The sequence below is a fragment of the Sorex araneus genome, chromosome X, assembly GCF_027595985.1.
Source record: "Sorex araneus isolate mSorAra2 chromosome X, mSorAra2.pri, whole genome shotgun sequence".
Classification (NCBI taxonomy): domain Eukaryota; kingdom Metazoa; phylum Chordata; class Mammalia; order Eulipotyphla; family Soricidae; genus Sorex; species Sorex araneus.
This window is the reverse complement of record NC_073313.1, coordinates 293,833,735-293,858,303: the sequence shown is the minus strand read 5'-3', so window position 1 is coordinate 293,858,303 and position 24,569 is coordinate 293,833,735. Positions and strand designations below refer to the sequence as shown.

General features: G+C 42.0%; 2 protein-coding genes across 3 annotated transcripts in view; one reads left to right on the top strand and one right to left on the bottom strand.

Annotated features, from left to right (window-relative positions):
• The window catches only part of LOC129400086 (uncharacterized), an 80,100-nt gene extending 57,821 nt beyond the window's left edge, over window positions 1–22,279 (bottom strand). The window contains exons 1-2 of one of the 2 annotated variants that reach the window (XM_055123051.1): window positions 21,369–22,279; window positions 3,717–3,827 (exon numbers count right to left, since the gene is read on the bottom strand). In XM_055123051.1, coding sequence (XP_054979026.1) covers window positions 3,821–3,827; window positions 21,369–22,279 — 918 coding nt within the window. In that variant the 3' untranslated portion in view covers window positions 3,717–3,820. Of the gene's footprint in view, window positions 1–3,716; window positions 3,828–21,368 lie in introns of those variants that run through there. The other variant, XM_055123050.1, reaches the window with a different exon arrangement.
• TACR1 (tachykinin receptor 1) overlaps window positions 21,831–24,569 on the top strand; it is a 156,347-nt gene continuing 153,608 nt past the window's right edge. The window contains exon 1 of the mRNA XM_004612007.2: window positions 21,831–22,865. Within this exon, the coding sequence (XP_004612064.2) occupies window positions 22,477–22,865 (389 nt within the window). The 5' untranslated portion in view covers window positions 21,831–22,476. The remainder of the gene's footprint in view (window positions 22,866–24,569) is intronic.

Genomic DNA, 24,569 nt, shown 5'->3' with positions numbered 1-24,569 from the left:
CTTGTTGTTACTGTTTTTGGCATATCAAATATGCCACAGGTAGCTTGCCAGGCTTTGTCTCAAGGGAGAGATATTCTTGGTAGCTTGCCAAGATCTCCAAGAGGGGCGGAGGAATCAAACCCAGATTAGTCGTGTGCAAGGCAAACGCCCTACCCGCTGCGCTATTGCTCCAGCCCCTGTGCTATAAGTTTCAATAAAACTATTTTGCTTCAAACACACACATATGCGTAAAAAAACAGAACTTGACTCAGTCATTTTCTAATGAATCTAATAGAGTGAATATCTTTAAACTGAAAAATCAACGCAGAATTTCAGCAAAAGAGCTATTAGTAAATACCCAATATAGTTTATTATAGATGTAAGAAGAAACAATGATGAAGATAAGCATGAATGAAAAAATATTTAACACAAACTCATTATTCTAAGTAAAAATAACAAGACCTTAAGAATGGGAGACATTCACTAATCATCAGGGAGATGCAAATCAAAAGCAACAATGATATATCATCTCACACCACAGAGACTAGTACACATCAAGAAGAACAAGAACAACTAGTGCTGGAATGAATTCGGAGAAAGGGACTCTCACTCGTTGTAGGTGGGAATTCTGACTGGTCCAGGCTTTATAAGCATTTATCAAAAAACTAGAAATTGAGCTTTCATAGGACCCAGAAATACTTCTTGGAATATACCCTGAGGGTCCCAAAACACACTGTATAAAAACCATCTGCACTTCTATGTTCATTGTAGTACTATTCACAATAGCCAGAATCTGGAAATAACCTCAGTGACCGAGAACAAACGACTGGATAAAGAAAGTATGGTACATCTACACAATGGAATGCTACACAGCTATTAGGAAAAATGTATCACTTGTATCACTTGTCATCCGAGTGGGCACCAGTAATGTCTCCATTTGTCCCTGTCATGTGCTAGTGTAGCCCAATGATATCTGCTCGCTCCAGGAACAGAAGAGCCTCAAACCGTTCATTCAGAGTTTTGACGAAGAAGTCTGACCATCTCATTGGTGGGAAGCCACTCGGTCTTTTGACGTCCAGTGGAATCCAGTCAGTAACAGCTCTAGTCCAGCAGTCTTCTCTGAATCGCGTTATGTGTCTAGCCAATCTGATTTTTGATGTCTTGGCAAACAAGACATTAGCGTCCCTAATCCTTGACCGTTGACGGAGGTCAGAACTCTGAATTCCTTCTCTCACTTGAGTGAGACATGATATTCCTAGCATAGCTCTTTCGATTCCTCTTTGGGATACCCTAATAGCATTCTCATCCTGTTTTCGTAGGGCCTAGCTCTCTGAGGCATATGTTAGTACAGGAAGAACAGTGGAATTGAAAAGATGTGCCTGGAGTCGGAGGTTCTTCAGGACGAAGACGCTCTTGAAGGAGTTCCACGCTGCTCTCTTCCTCCTGCGCAGTTCTGGCGCCAAGTCGTTCCTCATGTTGAGTTCTCAACCCAGGTACACATAGCTGCTGCATTCGGAGATGTTCATTTCATTGAAAGCAAATGGAGCGTCAGGGACATTCATTCATTTGTAGGAAAAATGTGGTCATGAAATTTGCTTATATATGGACAGACATGGAGAGTATCATGCTGAATGAAATGAATCAGAAGAAGAGAGACAAATATAGAATAACTGCACTTGTTTGTGTGATATTTAAAAAAAAACATAGTATTAGACTAATAACCAAGGACAGTAGAAATAAGGGCCAGGAGGACTGGTCCACAGTTGGAAGTTTTCTGCATCGGGGAATATGAGACTAGGGGAGGGCAGTTAGGGTAGAGAAGGAACCACTATGACAACAATGGTTGGAAATGATTACTCTGGAAAAGAACTGAGTGCTGAAAGTAGGTAAAGGGATATACATGATAACCTTTCAGTATCTTTATTGCAAACCACAATGCCCAAAAGGAAAGGACTTGGGGAGAGAAAGGAGAAAAGTGCCTGCCATTAGAGGCTGACTGGGGGTGGATGGTGGTGGCAGGAGGGAGACTGGGACATTGATCGTGGAAAATGTGCACTGGTGAAGGGCTGGGTGTTGGAACATTGTGTGACTGAAACCCAATCATGAACAACTTTGTAACTGTATATCTCATGGTGATTCCATTGGGGAAAAAAAAAAAAGAAGAATGGGAGATGTTGGGATCAGGAAGACAGTACAGGAGTTATGGCCTGAGTTTGATCCTAGGCACCACATGACTGACCTTCAGAGAACTATTAGAGATACCCTGGGGCGCTGAGCACTGGGGCACAGGTGCGCGCTTCCCCAGGCCCTGAGCAGCTCTGAATACTCAGGCCCGACCCTGAGCAGCCGGCTCCATTGTAAGGAATTTGGCCTGGAGTGGCACTACACACCCTGAGAACCTCTAAGAAACTCCAAGAATAATTGTATTATTTTAAAAAGAATGGGGAACAGAATATATGGGATAAAGTACTTGCCTTGTATGTGGTCATGTGACCAAACCAGGTGAGTTCCTGACACTCCATATGAACCCCCACCACCAGAGGTCACTCTTGAGCACAGAGTCAGGATTACTCCTTCAGCACAGTCAGCTGTGGCCCGCAAATGCAAATAAATAAATAAACACTATTTAACAAAATATTTTAACTAACAATTGGAGGAGCCAAGAAACAAAGGGACAATATTAGGTCATACTATATGAAATTACAATCATTTTCTTTAAACCTCCAAAGGCAACATTTTAGTATGGTTCAACTTAATTAGAAAAGCTCAGATCACTATCTGAGAAGTAAGTGAAAGACTCAGATATTATTTAAAGTTGACAAGTGAACAGAAGCATATGTGAATAAAGAGAGTCTAAACACTATAAAAAGTACTAATATATAAGTAAATACTATAAAATGCACAAATATTTTATTTTTTAATTTATTTATTTTTAATTAGTGAATCACCATGAGGGTACAGATTTATACATTTTTGTGTTCATGTTTCCCTCATACAAAGTTCGAGAACCCATCCCTTCACCAGTGCCCATTCTCCACCACCAGTAAACCCAGCATCCCTCCTACCCTCCCCAATCCCATCTCCCCCCACCCCACCCCGCCACTGTGGCAGGGTATTCCCTTTTGTTCTCTCTCTCTAATTAGGTGTTGTGGTTTGCAATAAAGGTGTTGAGTGGCCATTGTGTTCAGTCTCTAGTCTACATTCGGTCCGCATCACCCTTCCTCCGCATGGCCTCCGACCGCATTATACTTGGTGATCCCTTCTCTGAGTTGCCCTCTCCCCAGAATGTGAGGCCAGCCTCCAAGCCATGGAGTCAACCTCCTGGTACTTATATCTACTATTCTTGGGTGTTAGTCTCCTACTCTGTTATTCTATATTCCACAGATGAGTGCAATCTTTCTGTGTCTGTCTTTTTCTTTCTGGCTCATTTCACTTAGCATGATACTCTCCATGCCAATCCACTTATATGCAAAATTCATGACCTCCTTTTTTCTAACAGCTGCATAGTATTCCATTGTATAGATGTACCAAAGTTTCTTCAACCAGTCATCTGTTCTAGGGCACTCGGGTTTTTTCCAGATTCTGGCTATTGTAAACAGTTCTGCAATGAACATATAAGTGCAGATGTCATTTCGACTATACTTTTTTGCTTCTCTGTGATATATTCCCAGCAGTGGTATTGCTGGGTCAAATGGGAGCTCAATTTCTAATTTTTTGAGAGTTGTCCATATTGTTTTCCAAAAGGGCTGAACCAGTCAGCATTCCCACCAGCAGTGTAGAAGGGTTTCTTTCTCCCCACATCCTCTCCAACAGTGGTTGCTTTTGTTCTTTTGGATGTGTGCTAGTCTCTGTGGTGAAAATGCACAAATATTTTAAAATAAATTAATTTTAAAACAAATAGATCATAAAGGCAACTTTCACTTTTGTTCATGAGTGTAAACATTCAGCTAGGAATATCAAGAAAAATAACTTTCCAAAGACTAATCACACCAGTGATATCATTAAATATAAAAGGTTTGACTCACTTTAAAAAATAATTTCACACTAGCTCATAAAAAAACACCAATTTTGTGCTATTTACCCGAGGCCTGCATGAAAGAAAGTATTTAAAAAGCCAAAGGTATAAGCAAATGCAAACAAGAAGAAAAGAAACACAGGAATGAGATACCAAAAAAGCATGAAATGAAAGAAAAATGTTTAGTAGTGTCAAAGGCCATGACTCATTCAGAGGATATAAAAAGTTATAAATGTCTGTTCCAAAATAATTCAGTCACCATCTCAGAGGCAGCAGACACAAGGAGAAATATAAGAATCATTCTAAGATATTTATACACAACTCTGACTCAAGGCAGGAAAACAAAACAAGATGTAAACTACATAATCAATTGTTTATATATTTATATCAAAATCACGATCATCATCATCATCATTCTGTTGATAGTCAATTTTCTCGAGTGGTCTCACTAACATCTCCATTCATCATAGCCCTGAGATTTTAGAAGCCTCTCTTTCCTCATCCTTCCCAATGGTGCCCCATTGGAGGTTCTTTTAGGGTCAGGGGAATGAGACCCAGCATTGTTACTGGTTTTGGCATATCAATACCCACAGGGAGCTTGCCAGGCTCTCCCATGAGGGCAGGAAAATCTCAGTAGCTTTCCAGGTTCTCCAAAAGGGAGAACTAGGCTATAAGATGTCTGGGAACTTGGTTTTATAGTCTCTGGATGTTGGCCATTTATGGGATTACACGGCACCAGGGGCAGTTTCTGGGTATGACCTCTTATGAGATCTCCAAGCCTTACACCAGTATGAGATCTCCAAGCCTTATACTGAAATACCTAGCTCAATAGTTAAAATCAGTTTTCTCAAAGTACTCATTGTACATTTATAGAAAAGATGATGTACATTAGATGACATCGAATTTTATTAAGATAAAATAACTAAAAAATAAAATTTTAGTTAAATTTAAGCATTCATTTCATATAAAATATTGCTAAAACTTTCTTTGAAACCACATTCTGGGTAAAGGATAAAAGTAAATCAAGTAGGAAAGAAATTTTAAATATAGTGATAAATTAAACACTATTATAGTCTACTGAATAGAATTTAAGCAGTGATCAGAGGGAATTCAATAGTATTAAATACTCTAAATCAATTCTTTAAAAATGAAAGAATGAAATAAATTACTTCAATCCTCAAGTCAAAACTAGAAAGAAAACAGCATGGACTTTGACCTCCAAAACTATGAGCAAAATTTTATGTTCAAGTTATACAATTGTTTAGTATTTTGTGATGGCAGCCCAATAACTTAGTATAGTAGATCTAGGGTGGGGCTGAAGAATTTACATGAGCTGGATCAGACACCAAATAACAGTGGGTCACAATATGTGATGGCAATAATTGTGTTTTACCTGTGCTGTAGACTTGGGTAACTATTTTATGATGCTGGGGGTGGAGAAACTGTAGAGGTGCTTGACTTGAATGCAACTGACCCTAGTTTGATCCCTGGCACACTTCCAGGAGTGATCCCTGAGCACAGAGCCACTAAACCCTGAGCACAGCCAAGTGCATCCCAAAACAAACATTTTGTGATGTTTTCATAGTGACCAAATTGCCCAAGGATACATTATTCAGCCCATATCCGTGCAGTTAAACTATGCATGTCTGTACTCCGTTAGAGTGAAGGAATGTGCATACAGAAGCACAGGGGCAATGCTAGTCAGCAACCCACTGAAGAGGCACCCATAAGAAGCAGTATTGTCAGGGGGACTTGCTTTTCCCTAGGTTCCTCTTTTTTTATGTTTTTTCCCACGTTTTTTAAAAAATCACTGTAAATGACTCATAAGACAGATAAGAATTTCAAATTTAAATTAAAGATCATTCCAGGTCATGTTATGAATCCTCCACTGAACCCGGATGTCCTAATCGACATTCTTCCTAATCAAGAACTGGTGCTCACCATGCCAAGGGCTCAACGCCACAGCTTCATGAATATTCTCTGCAGAGATGCCAACCTGCAAACAGCTTTGGATACCTGGGTGCCCAGGCTGAGAAATCTGGTGTTCGGTTTCTTCCTCCAGAGTCATGGTGGGTACCTTCCGCGCCCCCCAACCCCCAGTACTTGGAAAGCCTCAGCAGCCACGCCCACCTCCCACAGCGCAACACCATGTTGTCTCATTAACCCAGACCATGAATCCTGAAGTCTCTGGATCACACAGCTGTGTATGTGACTGCGTGACACCCCCTAAAGCAACGAACAGCTTAATAAATTCTTAGACATGGACTTAATTACCCTGTGATCGGATAGAACAATTTTCACATAAATTAATTTTCTATACTTATTGATTTTAATATTGCAGCTTTGTTATTTAATCAATTTTAATTCTAGAATTGTATGAACAGTTGTGACTTTTTTCAGGGCTATAGGAAAATAATAAGTTTTCTTTTTATGTTTTTAAGAAGTTTTATTGTATCATTGTGAGATACAATTACAAACTGGCATGATTACATTTCAGTCACACAATGCTTGAGCACCCATCCCTCCAACAGTGCACATTTTCCACCAACATTGTTCCCAGTGTCCCACCCACCACCCCCACCCCACCCCACTCCCTTCCTCTGTGGCAGGTACAGTCCTTATTACTCCCTCTCTAATTTTAGGCATCATGATTACAATACAGATACTAAGAGGCCATTGTGTTTGGTCCTTGGTCTACTTTCAGCACTCGTCTTGCATCTTGGGCGATCCCTCCAATCATCATTTACTTAGTGGTTCCTTCTCCATCCTAACCTTCTCTGCCTATTCCCCCAGCACATGGGGTCGGCTTCCAAACCATGGCATGATTCTCCTGGCCCTTATCTCTACTGTCCTTAGGTGTAAGTCTCATATTATGTTACTTTATATTCCAGTTGTGACTTTTTTCTACATTAAAATAAAGAAAAAATTTAAAACGAAAGAATTTGTGTCCAGAACAAGTACACCACTAAGCAGAACATTTTTCACAGCCGATCCTGAGCAGAAACTAATACTGCCTCCCCAGAAATCTCTGACATGCAGATATGATTGAATCTTACCCTATGAAAAACTACATTAGCAAAGCTTGAGGAAGTAGCAAAGGCTTCAAACTGTCAGTCCCTCTGAAGAGTCTTTGTAATGGCCAGGACTGAGAAATCATTGTAGCTGAGAAAGGTGAAGAGATGGCTTCTTGTGAAAGGCTTAACCACTCCGCTGAGTTTCTAAATGTCTAAGTGGAGTCCCAGCAGAGGAAGGAACCATAATAATCTGGTTGGCTTGCCTGCGGGTACACCCAGGAGCCAGAACAGGTGAATAGGAAGTGATCACTAAACCAATATTTTACTGAAAGATTGTCAGTTCAAAACTTTAGGGGAGGAGTGGGTACTTGATCATTGTATGACTGAAACGCAATCACGAAAGTTTGTAAATCTGTAACTGTATCTCACAGTGATTCATTAAATATATATGTATATATATATTTTTTTTTAATTGAGGTGGGTTTTAAGCAATAGTACAGTGTGAGTTTCCAAAGGAAAAGTGGCGGGCACATGGGGGACTCGAGCATTCAGTGGCCAAGAGCTATTCCCCTGGCTGGCCCACAGCGCACAGCGATAGATGAAGGACTGGGGAAAGGGGGAACGGGGAACAGAGGAACAGGGATGGGGCCTCAGGCTGGTCGGTAGTCAGTTTATTTCTCTCCCCTCCCCGGTGTAGTCTGATTTCTTCCCTTACAGCACAATCATAGTCATAGTTTTGGTCGTCATCCCAATCATCATAGTTGCATCATTCTACTCTCCTCGTAGTCCTCATCTAGTCCTTCTCTTTCTCGTAGTCCTCCACCGCTCTTACCCCTTATAGCATAGTTATATAAAAATCATGAAGGGTGGAGCACACATAGGTGGGGTTGAACATTGTCATAACAACAAACAGACGTAAAGCCACTCTTTCAGGGGAAATTCTAGGACATTAACTCAAGGACAAAAATCTCACCTGAGGGGGCTGGAGTGATAGCACAGCGGGTAGGGTGTTTGCTTTGCATGCAGCCGACCCAAGTTCAATTCCCAGCATCCCATATGGGCCCCTGAGCACTGCCAGGAGTAATTCCTGAGTGCATGAGCCAAGAGTAACCCCTGTGCATTGCTGGGTGTGACCCAAAAACAAAAAAAAAAAATCTCACCTGAGGGTTCAGCACTGCAAATTACTCAGAGATCTGCTCAAGCGTGGGATTCCATCTAGGGTGTATTGCTTTCTCCTTTCCTCACTAGTAATCCATTTAAATCATCATAGTAAATTTACTTCTTACAATATTTCTAATAATTTTGTATGAACACAGTAAGAGATATATTAAGCTTAAAGGTTGGCTCCTTCTGGGGACATCTTACTATGTATTTCAGACAGTAGTCCTCAGGCCAGATTAGTCTTTCCTAACCCTAGCAGGGTCCTTATTCAGTTACTTCTTTTTGGGTCATGACACAGTTTGTTCCATGACCATGCTCTTAACTTATTATACTTATGGTGCTTAGCTTGTCCCCTTTCAATGTCAGAGTAGCTGACAGCTTGCCCTGGGTCCATTCAGTCCCTTTGTCAGGACCCTCCTTTTGGGGGTGTTCTGAAGTAAGGGCAACTGAGGCTTAAGTCAGGTAAATATGATGGATGCCCAGGAGTAAATATTATTTTGGAGTCAATTAACTCCCATGTTACAAAAGCATAGAATGAACTGTTTTCCTGTGTCTATACAAAAAATGCCATTGCTAAACCATGCAAGTGACATAAAGGAAAGAGAAAAGCAATATAGAATTATTAATGCTTGATGGAATTGGGTGTGCCCAAGGGGCACTGTTATGGGAGTAACTCAACAAACCTAAGCTCCCTGCAGAGGAGCAAGGACAACCCAATGTTATCCAATATTACAGTGGGTAGGGCATCTGTTTGCCTTGCATACAGCCAACCCAGGTTCAATCCCAGGCACCCTAGATGTCCCCAAACCCTGTCATGAGTGATCCCTGAACACAGCCAGGAGTAAACACTGAGCACAGATGGTGTGGCCCAAAAACCCAAAACCAAAACTTTGGGGTTCCTGTGTGTAATTTGAAAATTGTCCCTGTACACAGAGGGCAAGGAGACACCAAAGAACAGGGCACTAGTGCAACACTGATAAGTGACAGTTTTAATAAATGAGCGACAGACGTACAAGGCTTGCCCTGGATGGACGTGAGTGAGCCTCCACATGAACCAGCAAGAATGGCTAAGAGTGATAGAAAGCTCCTAATTGGTGTCTGTGGGGTCCACAGCTCAGGTGATGGCTGTTCACATGTTACTCTAGAAGGATGCATTCTCAAAACAGCCGTTAGTGCAGTATTTAGGGCAGGCAAGGTGGGAAAATGTTACATGGCAAGGTTAAAAGAGCCACTAAAGTGTTGCCAACTGGGGCAGAGAGAGAGCACAGAGGTTAAGGTCCTTGCAAGGACCCTAGTTTGATTTCTAGCACTGCTTATGACCCCCGGAGTCCCTCCAGGAGTGATCCCTGTGTAGAGTCCATAGTAAGTTCTGGGCACTGCTGAATGTGGCCCCAAATTCCAAATCAAAATAATAAAAATAAATAAAAGCCTTTCAATTGCACTCAGATCCAGTGACGGTCCATGTCCTACTCTCTCAATGGCCTCTTTCAGTAATGGTTTTTCAACATGATCATTTTATCATTTTCCAGAAGAAACTAATATTTTAAAATTGAGAAAGTCACTTAAGCTACACTAATTTTCGAGTTCAGATCTCTAGACTGTGTCACTGATTTTTTCAATTTAGAGAATTTTTCTTTTAAAAAATAACTTTTTAGAAATATGGAAAACATACTCATTGTAGAAGAGTTGGAAAATGCTAAATAATGGAGAAAGGAAATCTCATACTGATGGGTCTCTTTCCAGTTTTTATATGTAATATGTGTAATAATTTTTGCAGAATTAGCATTAAATTACAGACAGTGTTTGGTATCTTGCTGCTTTCAAGAATATATTATAAGCTTTCCCCTGCATCATTAAAGTAAAATACTGTTTTACTGGTTGAATTCATTCACATATGGAAATGCCATGAATTATTCAACCACAATTCTAACACTGAACATTTAATTTCTATTCCTTATATGGTATTATGTGTAAAACTACAATGAAATCCTAAGAAAAATATTTGTGCACATTTGTGTTGTTTTCTTTAGCACAAAAGCCTAGAATAAAATCACTTAATCAAACCAGTAGTTATGACTTTAGGACTTTTAAACCTAATTCAAATTGTTCTTTAGAGAGATGACATCAAATGTATGTCTCTACTCCAAAGAATTTGATGTCAAAGTCCTAATAATAATAATGTTTAACTATCTATGGTATAATACTTGACTATAATCAAAAGTTTCATTTCATGATTTAATTTTTATTTTTGATTGACTTTATACAATTATTACAATTATGGACTGGAGCAATAGCACAACGGGTAGGGCATTTGCCTTGCATGCGGCTGACCCAGTTTCAATTCCTCTGTCCCTCTCGGAGAGCCTGACAAGCTATCGAGAGTATCCTGACCACACAGCAGAGCCTGGCAAGCTACCTGTGTCGTATTTGATATGCCAAAAACAGTAACAACAAGTCTCACAATGGAGATGTTACTGGTGCCCGCTTGAACAAATCGATGAACAATGGGACGACAATGGCTATAGTGCTACAGTGCATGGAACTTTAGGTTTATTTTTTACAGTACTAAAGTTTCATTCAGGAAATTCCATACCTCTGTATAAGCTCAACTGTTTATATGATAAATTATATTTTCCAAAGAACCACCTCTGAAGTAACTTTAAAAAATTATATAATTTTTAGATGGGAAAAATAATTATTGAAATAATAAGTATTATTTGAAAACTCAATTGAATCTATTTTATGCCCTATACTTTAGAAAAAAGTGATAGCATACAAAAATTTTGCTTAAGACAGATCTTATTATTAAATGTAATCAGTGTAAAACATAGATGACACATTTTAATTTAACTTTTAACTCTCATCTGAAAAGAACATCACCGACAAGCTAAAACACTGGGAAATAAAAGTTAAAAAAAACTGTAATTGACATGTTTGTTAATTTAGCACCAACCTATATACATTAGCTATTCTAGTGTTTAGAGGATTGTCTGTTTGTTTGTTTTTTAATTCCCTCTTTTATCTGCTTCTTTACAAAGAAATATTCAGACTCTTACGGTCACTCTATACCTTCTTCAGGTCTTTAAAATGTCCTTTTGAAATATTCCAGATGTGCACAGTAAAATGGGCAGAGACTGATAGTGATTATTGTTTTCCATCTGAAGCACTTAGAAATTGTCAATAGTTTTTTTTGTGAGGGAGAGGGAACCACCTGTTGATGCCAGTTTCAGTCCCGTATGGTGCTCAGGGACCAGGACGTACCAGGGATGACACCTTGACCTCCCACATGCAAAGCATATGCTCCAGCCCGTTGAGTTGAAACCACTGATCTAAATGAAAATAGGCTCTGCAATTAATTTCAGGGTGGTTAGTTGTGTGTGTGAGAGAGAGAGAGAAAGAGAGAGAGAGACCAACATCTTCCTGTAAAAGTACCTCTGATAGTGTCGGTCTCTTACTGCATAAAGGTGTGCAATATCTCCCTTTATTTAAATTTTTTTTCATTCTTTTTTGGTTTCTGTGCCAAACCCAGCTGTGCTCAGGGTTTACTGCTGGTTATGCACTCAGGGATTACCCGTCGTAGGGCTCAGGGACCATATGGGATGTCAGGAATCAAATCCAGGTGGGCCTTATGCAAGGCACATGTACTATCTGATACAGTATGGTTCGGGCCCATCCATCTCCCGTTAATAGTCTCCGCACCATGGCTATTTAGACACACCTACTCATCTCTATTCTGGCTGAGCAGAACATATAGCTGATTTCCACTGCCTTCACTCAGTTCAATGAATCTCACAGTTTAGTAAACAAACCCCATTAGGAACAAATGCCTGTATGCACCAAGAAGTGGGAGGAAATAACAACCCACATGCAGTTATCATTGCAGTCTTCAAGTTTTCATGAGATAGAAGTGCTGACAAAAGGTCAATTCAAGTGACTCCAAAGCACATAGAACAGTTTCTGGCATATAATAAGCAGTGGGTATTGTCTTATACTCTCTACTTCACCTCTTTGCTTCTTGTTGTTATTAATATTTATAATCTTGGTGGAAAAGATTTCTAGTTAGATGATTTATGATCTGTTGCTATTCTACTCAGCTCACACCACCTTTCTAAATCCCAACATGTTCATGCAGTTTAATTCAATTTAATACAATTATATCGATCTTCCACTCTGGGCAAAATACCACATGGAAAGGAATTGCTTGCCAATGAATAGTTAAATCACATGCTTCCTGCACTCATAGAACCAACAATCTACCTGGAGAGAGATAGAGATAAAGTACACTAGATATTGCTTTGTTAGAGAAGAGTTGAAGAAGGGCTAATAGAAACAAACACCAGTAATTAATGGTAACACGCCAACAGTACGGGACAGCGACCAAATGCTTCTACACCAGTGGCTTGAAAGAATCAGTTAATGGAGGCCTGAATTTAGCTGCCTTCCTTTTTCCAGCTAACTCCAGTGTTCTCTCCTATTATTCAAGTAATTTCTGGTCTTTACAGCAGTTCCATCTAAAGTGAGTCTTAAGTCTCTTTTGGGGTGAAGCAAAGAGAGCAGAACTTGATATGCTTCCTCTGGCCAGCAGAGGGCCAAGGCAGAGGCACCTAAGTGCTTAGAGATCTGAATTGGAACATACTTGCATACATCTACCCTGGGTTAGAGTATCAGAGGGTTTGCATAATGTCCCAAAACCCTAGAAGAGACAAAATGCATATGCTAGTTCTCACTGACCCCGAGGTGGGAAAGGAGCAAGAGAATGGAAGGTGGAGAGGCTTTTTGAAGGTATCTTAGCAGAACGCAGAGTACTAGAGTTAGTACTGGATAGAGGAGAAAGCGACCCCTACTCCTGATCTCACTTCCTTCATGATCTAGGCAATCCCTGAACACCACTGATTAAGATATTTTAACTACTACAACTTAGCCTGGAGAATACAATAAAGAAAATATCAACCTATGGAAGAAGTCCTGGTAGCCTGAAAAGATGAAATTGAACAATCAGAAAAGAGGAGCAAGTAAGATACCTATTGAAAGAGATGGATGAATGTCTGAACAATCATGATGGTAACTGTTATGTTCTAGTGCAGAAAATAATCTTGAAAGCTAAACAAAAGCAAAGAAATGTTTTCGCTAAGCTATTTGGTAGCTAAAGCTGGTGAGGTGTAGATACTTGCCTTGCATGCAACAGGCCCTGGTTTGATCCCTGACACTCGTGGTCCTTGAGTACCACCAGAAACAAATCTAAGCATTGACCTGGCAGTAGCCCCTGAGCACCTCCTGTTGTGGCTCAACCTCCCACCCCAATAATTCAATAACTAGATTAAAAGAGTCAAAGAAATAATGTAGAAGATCAAGTGCAAGAATATCTCTGAGCACAAAGCATGAATATAAAAGAGATTGAAACCATTAGAAAATGATAAAACTGCTCTCAAGGATTTTGATTATAAATATAATTAATGCGTAATTACACTATAGTTTTAAAAACTTGGCCTTATAATTAAATGTCAGTATTTACTACACTATGCTGACTGCCAAGATCTGATTTTTGCTGTGCACCATGCAACCGGCTGCCATTCCTGTCCCATCCTCCATTGCCGCCGGTAACCACCACTTTGTTGTCAGAATCTAAGGGTTTTGTTTTCCTTTTGTTGTTTGTTCTTTTTTGTTTCCTTATACCACACATATGAGAAAAATCGTATGGTATTTGTTTTTCTCCTATCTTAGTTCATTTACTATAATCTCCTTCAAGGTGCGTTCTCAAACATTCTTTAACAGCAGCCTATGATTTTGAAATGGACGGTCTTTACAAGAGTAGTAAAGGTAATAAAAGCTTCACAAAACAATATTTACCTTATGTGTATTATGCAAGCTAGCATTTTATCCTTTTTTGTTTTGTATTTATAGTAGTCACCACCTAGGGAACAGAAATAATTTTAAAAGCATTCAGAGAATAGATATAAAGGAACTAACATCTTAACAAGGAGCCTCAAAATAAAAAAAAATAAGAGGTGTATATACATAATTTTTAATATTAAGAGAACATTTTCTTAAGATGAAAAAGGGGCTATCAAGTTTCATGCTGGATGTAAAATAAAATACACACATTTCCAAAACGTAATTTGAAGATATGATAGCCTAGTTGATAAAAACACAGATCACTGAGCTCTAACCCAGAATTACCAGGTCAGGATTTGGGGGAGAACATAACATGTTTATTTAATAAGCAAATCAATAGAGTCTTAGTCACCTGAGAAGTTTAGAAAACACTAGTTTTAGAAAGTATTTTAAGCCCTTTAAACCTAGGGTGTTATTCTGGCAACACCCTAAGGGTTTAATTAAAATTCAGATTCTAGTTTACTAGTTCTTTATTGGTAAAAGAATTTTCATTTCCAAATAGCTCCTAGATGATGCCAGTATTTCTGGTTCAGGGTCAAAGCCTCACATACGTAGCTATGTAGCTATAGTTAAAGATTGGATGCTTCCCTTTTCATCTATTTATCATTTTTCTTTTATTGTATGTTAATGGTTTTCAGGCCACACCCAGCAGAATGCAGAGGCTCAATGCTACGGGTCTTTCCTGGTAGGATTGGAAACCACGCCAATTCAGGGATGGACCCTGGGCCTTCTGCATGCAAAATAGATGCTCCAGCTTTTGGAGTTATTTATCTCCCAGAGTCCTAATTAAATTTTTCTATGAAAAAAATGCTAGTACAAAAACTCAGTCGATAGAAAAAGACTAAAATAAAGGAAAGAAATATTTACAGCAGAGGTCAGAAAGATAGTACGTGGGTTGTCCCTTGCCTTGCAATGTGATCAACTTCTTACTTGGTTCCCCCAACACAAGGTAGTCCCAAGCACTACCATGAGAAATCCCTGATTGCAGAGTAAGGAGTAGCCCCTCAGTAAAAGGTTGGTGTGACCCAAGCTTCCACCACAATAAAGAAGATGTAACAGTACTTCAATCACACATAGGAAAGCAGATGCAAAAACATAATTATAAAAAAGGAGCCTGGGAGGTAATTAAAGATTAACCAAGATTAAGAACAGTTGTCTTGGCAACTGTGAGACCCTGGGTTTGATCCCCTGCACCAGAAAGGGGGAAATGATAAATAAAACATTATCAAATAGCTTCGGTATTATATGAAAGAAACGACAGAGCCTCTGACCAAGCAGAATGCATACTAGGAATGCTAGGTTGGTCAATATTTGGGTGAGTATTGGGAAGTCTATATACTTAATCCATTATGCCAACAAATCCGAGAAAAAAAATTCACAATCATATCACAAATCCTTAAAAGGATTTAAAAATAGACAAAATTACAGGACATTCTCATTCAAACTTCAAAGTAAAATGAAGTAGAAAGACACTAAACCTGGTAAATGGCTGAGCAAACCTGACAACAAATAGCACTGTAGCACTGTCATCCCATTGTTCATCGATTTGCTTGAGCAAGCACCAGTAACGTCTCCATCCTGAGACTTGTTGTTACTGTTTTTGGTATATTGAATATGCCATGGGGAGCTTGCCAGGCTCTGCCATGCGGGGATACTCTCGGTGGCTTGCCGGGCTCTCTGAGATGGACGAAGGAATCGAACTCAGGTCGGCTGCATGCAAAGCAAATGCCCTACCTGCTGTGTTATCAATCCAGCTGACAACAAATATTACGTTAAATAGTAAAAATTCAAATACATCTTCATTTAAATTAAGAAACTAAAGGAAGATAGTTGCTGCTACCATTTAAAATTTAACATTATAAGGGAAGGTAAAAGAAATCCATTAAACCAAGAAAATAATGATGATGTGATTGAAAATTAAGAAAACACAAGTTAAAAAATTGAATAATTAAGAGCAAACTGAGTACAATAACTAGGATATACAGAGAAAAGCATACACACACAGAAATATCCAACACAGGAGTCAATAAGTTTTCTTTGATAAAAAATTTTAAAAAGAACAATATTTCATTTACATTAAAAATAAAAATCACAAAACTCATGGGAATGTAATAAAAAATTGAATCAATTTTCATAAAAATTATAAATTCCTTAAAGGCATAAAATATTACTTGAAGTCATACTATACTCCACTATACATGAAGTATACCATAGTCTGCTGCTGGAGCCATAGTACAGTGGGGAGGGCATTTGCCTTGCATGCAGCCAAACTGGATTTGATACCTAGCATCCCATGTAGCCCTCTGAATACCACTAGAAGTAATTTCTGAGTGCAGAACCAGGAGTAAACCCTGAGCATTGACAAGTATACCCAAAAAGAGAAAGGAAGGAAGGAAGGAAGGAAGGAAGGAAGGAAGGAAGGAAGGAAGGAAGGAAGGAAGGAAGGAAGGAAGGAAGGAAGGAAGGAAGGAAGGAAGGAAGGAAGGAAGGAAGGAAGGAAGGGAGGGAGGGAGGGAGGGAAAGGAGGGAGGGAGGGAGGGAGGGAGGGATAGAAAGGAGGGAGGGAGGGAGGGAGGGATAGAAAGGAGGGAGAGAGGGAGGGAGGGAAAGGAGGGAGGGAGGGAAAGGAAGAAAGAAAGAAAGAAAGAAAGAAAGAAAGAAAGAAAGAAAGAAAGAAAGAAAGAAAGAAAGAAAGAAAGAAAGAAAGAAAGAAAGAAAGAAAGAAAGAAAGAAAGAAAGAAAGAAGAGAGAGAAGAAAGAAAGAAAGAAAGAAAGAAAGAAAGAAAGAAAGAAAGAAAGAAAGAAAGAAAGAAAGAAAGAAAGAAAGAAAGAAAGAAAGAAAGAAAGAAAGAAAGAGAGAGAGAGAAAGAAAGAGAGAGAGAAAGAAAGAGAAAGGAAAAGATAAAGCATACCACTGTCTTGGATTTTAAAGAAAAAACACAACTCATTTAATTTTCTCAAAATTAAACAAACAAGTTTGATTAGTATGCCAATACAATGTTTTGTTTTAGTTTTTACAAACTTGAATAAAACTTGAATAAAAATTAAGCTTTATTTTATTTATGTATCTGGGTCCATCAAGCCTAAACTAGATAAGAAAATCATGAAAAAACTATTAGGTGACCCTATACATGTATGATATGTTTCTCCAGGAAATACAAGTAGATCTGTAGGGAAGACTGGAGAATATAAATATTAAATCACATATATTTGAACATTTAACCTGTCAAAAGAATAATGGTTTAATTCACAGGGGAAATGACTAGAGCTCCCAAAACTAGCCATGTAAAAAAAAAAATCAATTGTTTTACATGATAGCACATAGAGTAGGGTGTTTGCCTTGAACATGGGTTCAATTCCTCTGCCCCTCTCCGGGAGCCCAGCAAGCTACCGAGAGTATCTATCTCAACTGGCAAGCTACCCATGGCTGATAGATATGCCAAAAACAGTAACAACAAGTCTCTGGATGGAGATGTTACTACTGGTGCCCACTCGAGCAAATCGATGAACAATGGGATGACAGTGACAGTGACAATATAAAAAATTTAATAAAAGTCCAGTGCAAAAAAAAAAGGAAACAGTAGAAAATTTAAGAAAAATCCAAAATCAGGATTTGGGAGAACTTTTCAAATCTAAAACTAATAAATGTGGCTGTGGTATATAAAGAAACAAAACAAGGGCATACGCAGTATTGAACAATGACCAATCTTTGACTTTTGAAAATAAAATTGAAATTACCAAAGAGATAATATAAAGGAGAAAGGAAGACAGAGGTGAACCAGAAATAACACAGAGTCAGTAGCGGAAGGTCTTAGGCACTCCGTGGTGGCGAGATGCAGTAACTGTTACAACAAATCCACAAGTGTTAATGCCATTATAATCATGTTACCTAAACTGTAATGATTTTCTTGAAGCTAGGTAGTTTTTATTGAATGAAACTTATTTATAAAGACAGGCGGGAAATAGAAAGGAAATACATGCTCAAGAGAGAACACAGGCTTCTCCTGCATGGAAGCAACAAAGATACACAGAGGCAAGGAACAAGATGTGTTCAAGGACGAACAGAGGCTTTAAGAGTAAATCTAGACTATCACAATTTCGAAAAGAAGTAGAAAACAAATGGTATTTAAAGAGAATAGACTATATAAAATATCTTGTCATATAAACAGGTTCAAGAGATAATGATTTTATCTCATGACTAGCAAAGTGTTTATGCCTAAAATGTACTAAGAGCACTTAAAACAAATGACTGCAAAACATTCTAACAGAAAAGGACATAAGAAGTGTGAATAGACAGTTTATAGTAAGGAAACACCACCTAGCCAAAACAATATTTTAAAAATTCAAATTCTCCAGCAGTCAGGAAAAAAAAACTCTAAGTGTTAACTATGTTGTAATATTTTCCATATTCTTAGACTTTGAGTAAACCTTTAACACCTGCTATTGGAGTAGAGTACAGGAAAAGGGGTCATTCAGTTGCTAGTGAAATAGAGCAGCGTTACTTTCTTTTGGAAGACAGTCTGGCAACATTGAACAGAAATAGAAATATATAATACATATATAATTCATTGCCTCGCAAAATTCTGTGCAATTCTATTTGGAATGTAGCCCATGGAAACAGAGCATCAGATTATAAAAATAAAACATGGGATGCAAAAAAAAAAAAGACTTTATTGTAGCAAAAACTGGAAGCGAAGTGAATTTTCATGAATAGAGAAAAGATTGTATAAATTATGGTACACTCACAGCACATGAATAATTTTAGCCTATAAATAAATCAAAGCCTGTTGACTCTAAAGCACTCAGACAATGTTTTAAGTGAGAACATTCAAACAGTGAAAAGTCCTATATTTGTCTACTCTCACATGTATGGGTATTGTGTTTGTACTTAGAGTCTAGACAAATAAGGAAGGATTTATATGAGATTGTTAACAGGATTTACTTCAAAACTAATGGGCCTGTGTAGTGTATCAGGGAGAGAGTTAAGTAAAAGGGGAACCGAGGAAAAGGTATAAGGAAAAAATGATCAACCCTGTGAAAAGGGGCATAGAGAGAATCTTGTATCTACACTTGTACCGCGTTCTCCCCAGAGGGAATGAGAGCCACTGCTTTACAGGCAGATGGTAGGAGAAGTTTTCAGCTCAGAGTATAGATGCCAACAATGTCACCTGCTGCTATATGGCTGAGTTGGCACACACTTGGCTATTGTTGTGATTTTGTGGGGAGGAAAGATGCACTTTAGTAAGCCAGACACACTTCTAGGTTATGTCTACCGGCCATGAGGAACCAGGAGGAGGTCAAAGGCCAACCTCATGGGCACAGGGGCCGGGAAGGCTGGCCCTGAGAGTTGAAGGGGGAGGACCTGGGTCCTAGAAACTGTGTGGGCCTTTGGGGACTTGACTTAGAATGATAATGGCTCCACATAGAAAATGCTTAGCTGGTGGGTTTCTCCTCTCCTCACCCTCAGCATCTTCTCATCCCTAATACAGTCTTCAGACTTTTCCACCCGTAAGATTCTTTTCCTTTTTGTTTGTTTTTTTGACCACACCTGACTGCTCAAAGCTTCCTCCTGACTCTGCTCCGGGATCACTCCTGGTGGGGCTCAGGAGGCCATATGCTGTGCCAGGATGGAACCAGATGGACTTCATGCAATCAGGTGACCAGCTACATCATCTCTCAGGTCCCACAGACACGGTTTTCTACTCTCTTCCCCTTCACTCTCATTTTCAAAGTGGAGCCCTACCCACGCCCTTCATTCATTCAGAACTTTGTACATTTTCTCATCAAAATGCTGCTTTTGTTGTTGTTGTTGTTGTTGTTGTTGTTGTTGTTGTCGAGTGGATTGCCTCTTTCTCCCTCACTAGACTATGTAACTCCTGCCCAACCTGTACTCTTAGCCTTGTCCTAGCTGTCAACTTTGTTTTACTAATGGAGGATAAATGAATAAATACAAACATTGAGTAAAGGTCCTTTTGTAATATCAATTTGCCTCACTGGACAAGGATAAAGAAGAGATAAAAGAGCTTTATTCATATAGGAGGACACTTTATAGGCAGCGTCTGTGTGTGCATCTGTCTCTCTGTGTGTCTTTCTCTGTCTCTGTCTGTGTGTGTCTGTCTGTCTGTCTCTCTGTGTATCTCTCTCTGTCTCTGTGTATGCGTCTGTCTTTCTGTGTCTCTCTGTCGCTCTCTGTGTGTCTGTCTGTCTGTGTGTCTCTCTGTCTGTGTTGGCCTGTCTGTCTGTCTGTCTCTCTCTCTTTGTCTCTCTCTCTGCTCTGAGGGGTGATGGAAGCAGAGATAAGAAGGCTATCCTTTGTAGCCCCCTTAAATAAAAAGGGATATGTGTTCTCCTGATGGTATCACTGGAGCGGTCTCTTTAGTGGTTATGGGTGTTAGGAAAAAGCGGGTAGTTCAAGGCTGTTCGCACGGAAGCTGAAATCCTGGCGTGGACAAACCAGAATGAATGAGCAGGTTTCCCCGCCCCTGCTGGGGTGAGATTTCGGAGCCCTAAAGCGCCCTGGGCAAATCCCGCGGGGCGGGTGCGTAGAGGCTGCGGGGGTGAAGGCGCGCGCCCGGCCGGCTCCCTGGATGCCTCTGGGCTTCCCACCCGCGGGCGAGTCCTACGGGTCCGAGTCCCCACAGTACAAGGGGTGGGGGACAGGCCGAGGGTAGCCTGACCTTGGAAAAGACTGAAGGTTCAGTTCCCGCTGGAATCTCCCTAGCAGCAGTGTGGTTGAAACTCTGACCTTTAGTCTGTTTTCCCCAAAACGTTTCACCCCAACTGCACCCGCCGGCAGAGCCTTCCCACCTCCTCCCGGGACCCCCGCGCCAGCCAGACGCTGGGACTTCAGGGAAGGAGAGGGGGTTGTCAGGCAAGGTGGATGTTCCTGTCGTCCGGGCCCCGAACAAACCTGGGACTGGAGCCCCCCGCCCCCAGATGCCAGCCCGGACCCGCTCTGACCCGCTTGTCGAAGGGTGCAGAGACAGATGCGGTCAGGTCGGGGCCAGCGAACCCTCAGTGGGTGCGGGCAGAGAGCCCCGGGCCGGGCAGGACCAGTCATTGCTCAGAGCGGCTGCGGGGCCCGCCAGGCTTCACGGGGGCTGGCGCAGTCCCCGACTGTCGCCGTGAATGGGGATGCGGTTGCAGAGTGCATGGGGCGTTTTCTAAAGGGGTGTGCCAAGGCGCTAAGAAGGCTCGGGAAGGGGTCCGGAAATCTCCCCAGTCCTCCCCCATCTCCGAGGGGACTCGGTATTATTTGGGAAGTAGATCCTTAAACATGACCCCAAGAAAGTTGATGCTCCGGATACCTGGAACCGCAGCTGCTTCTCCGCCGCAGCTCGGGAGAGCGGGAGGAGCACTCAGACTGGAGCAGGGCCGGGGCGCAGCGCTGGCTCGTCGCCCCCACGCTGCCGAGTCCCCGCGGCCACGGGGAAGCGCCTCTGCAGAACTGCCGCAGCTCTCGGGGCCGCTCTCGGCCGAAAGTTGGGGTGCAGCCCTCTAGCTTTCGGCAGGTCCTTGCCTGGGCCCGGGTGCCTCTGTGGTCCCAGCTGCAGACCCCATCTGGCGCGGTTACTCCAAGGACCCCCAGCGCCCCCTCGCGGAGTGCCAGGGGGCGCCCGGCTCGCAGACTGGCCCCGCAGGTAGCGGGGAAAGGCGTGGTGGCTGCGCGGGTGACAGAGACAGTTGCCCACAGCTGGTGCAGCTGCCGCGCCGCGCACGGGGACTGGCGAGAGCGCGGCGCGGGTACTGCCCCTTCCCGGTGACGTCGCGGCCGCCGGTGATAAAAGCTTCCCGCCCAGCCGGCCGAGCTTCTGCCAACTCCGAGCCCGGCGGGACCCGAGCCCAGGGGCGCCCGCCAAGCTGCAGGCGGCGGCGGCAGAGGCAGAGCAGGGGCGGCGACGGCGAGAGCTCGGCAAAGCTCCCTAGCGGAACGCGGGCCCCGAAACCCGGCCCGAGACTCCGAACTTTTACAGGTGGCGCGGACAGGAGCCCCCCCGGGCGGCGTTTGCCGTTCCCCGCTGCAGGCTGCAAAGAGTTGCACGCTGCAGCAGGTGCCGAGCGCCCGGGGTCTCTGTTCCCGAAACCGCCACCCGTGGAATTTTCCTCCTTCCCAGCCTCGACGCAGAAGACTCGCCGGCTCCAGATTTCTGAAGTCAGATGCGCCTAGAAGCTTGGCAGTGGAGGAATTCGGAAGCACGAGGGGGGCACGACAGGGCATCTGGACGTGTCTGTCCTGAGCACCGGTCTACGAGGGAGGAGTGGGGTGCAGAAAGAGCCGGCTGCGCTTCGTCTCCGTTAAACAGGAGACCCCCACGCCCCCCACGCCACGCCCCGCCCCAGCAGGCCCCTGCCTCAGGACCTTGCCGCAAAGGGGGTGCGTGAACGCAGAGAAACGCTTCACTACCCAGCAGAGAAATGGATGACGTGCTCCCCGTGAACTCAGACCTTCTTCAGAACGTGTCCACCAACACGTCGGAGTCCAACCAATTTGTCCAGCCTGCCTGGCAAATTGTCCTCTGGGCGGCTGCCTACACTGTCATCGTGGTGACCTCCGTGGTGGGCAACGTGGTGGTGATGTGGATCATCTTGGCCCACAAGAGAATGAGGACAGTGACCAACTATTTCCTAGTCAACTTGGCCTTCGCAGAGGCCTCCATGGCAGCGTTCAACACGGTGGTGAACTTCACCTACGCCGTCCACAACGAGTGGTACTACGGCCTGTTCTACTGCAAGTTCCACAACTTCTTCCCCATCGCTGCTGTCTTCGCGAGCATCTACTCCATGACAGCCGTGGCCTTTGATAGGTAAGCTCACCTGGTGCCCAGGGGGCCCGTCTCTGTAGGGGCTATGGCATCGCCCTGCGGGAATGGCTGGGCAGGGCAGAGTTCTCGGTGAAGGCTGGTCCCCTTGCCTTGAGGGTTTTACTAACTGTTGCTGGGTCATTGGACTACGTTATCCAATCACCATTGTCTGTCCCCCACCTCTTTCCTTTGTCCTTTCCATTCATCATCATTCCCCTGGCCTTTTCCTTCTTCGATCCTCTTTTTGTCAATTCTTGCTCTATTCATTCACCTGATACTTCCCTTATAACTCCTGTTTTGCCTCTTTCTACATCTCCCCTCCCTTCTACAGTGTGAAAAAGGTACCCAGGACTTGGACAAGGGGATACTCCTTGCCTGGGCTTTGTTAATCCCTGCAGGTCTGCTGCTCCTTGGACATTGCCTCTTGATGCCTTATGATCTGAATCTGTCTAGACACATTTTCTCATTTTTCACTTCTTCCTGACAACGACTTGAGGACGTTTTGCTTCCACTTCAATCCTCCACTATAATTTAGGTGTAAAGAACATTTCATTAGAGTTGTAAAATATTTGGGATCTGAAGTGAGCTCCCTCTATGCTGCTAGAACTCCTCACTCACGAATGAGAGAGAGCTATGATGCTCATCAAGAACTCTCCAGACAGGAATCCAGGAAGCTCACCCAGAGGGGTTCTAAATTTCTCTGATAATATAAGATCGATGTGTTTTAGCCCATCTGGACCCACATAGACACGTGCACGGCAAAAGCAGTTTAGAGCTTTTCCTTCCATGCAGTCAACAGGTTAGGATTTGATAAGCTGAGAGTGAAGGCTGGCATTTTCCAGTATGGGAGCTAATGTGTTCTGGAATGAATGGCTTGTGTGGCACCATGGAAAAGTGATTATTGGAGCAGAGTTTGGTTTGTATTTTCTTTTGAGCAGGTGTCTTAGGGCTCAGAGATACATATCTACAAGTGTTAAATATTTATTTGCATCTGGAACTGTGCCAGAAACACCTGTCCCTATGATTGCAAAAACGGATTTTTTTTATGACCTTAAAGAGAGATGAAAATGAGAACCCCAAAGATGGGACCGGGGAATGAGTTATTTAAAAGCTGAAATTACTAGCCTTTTTGCTCAGAAACTCTTTATAATGTGCAATTGGATTGAGGTTTTTGTCAGTTCACATGGTCCAAGAACACTGTTTAATCTGAGGATGCCATTTGTCATCCTTCACAGTGATATCTCAATGTTGATTTCCAAGTTCCATGCCTTTATTCACTTCCCTGAAATTATGATGTGTTCAATTCATTGAGTGTAAAACAAACTTTAGGCAGTCTGTTATGTTAAAAATGTAAAAGCTAAACCAATACTTAAAGTTGTAATGAAAAGAATTCTCATGTAATCTGTTATGCTACTATGGTTATCAGGTGTTTCATTTGCTGAAAGTGATGTATACCTGTAACTCTTTCTGTGCTGACTTGCTGTTTTATTCTCCCACAGCCACCCCCATACCTCTACTCTTAGATAATCCTTGGCAAGGTGTTGAACTGAACAGAAGCGCCATGACCTGGTGCCTGGTAGTCTTCTGCACGCTTCCTTGATGATCTCTAAATTAGAGGGAAAGTGGGTATTTTTACTGCACTGGGACCCAGTGAGCTTCAGTGTGAGCTCACACAGACAGTTTGGTTCTTTGGCTTCCACAGAAACA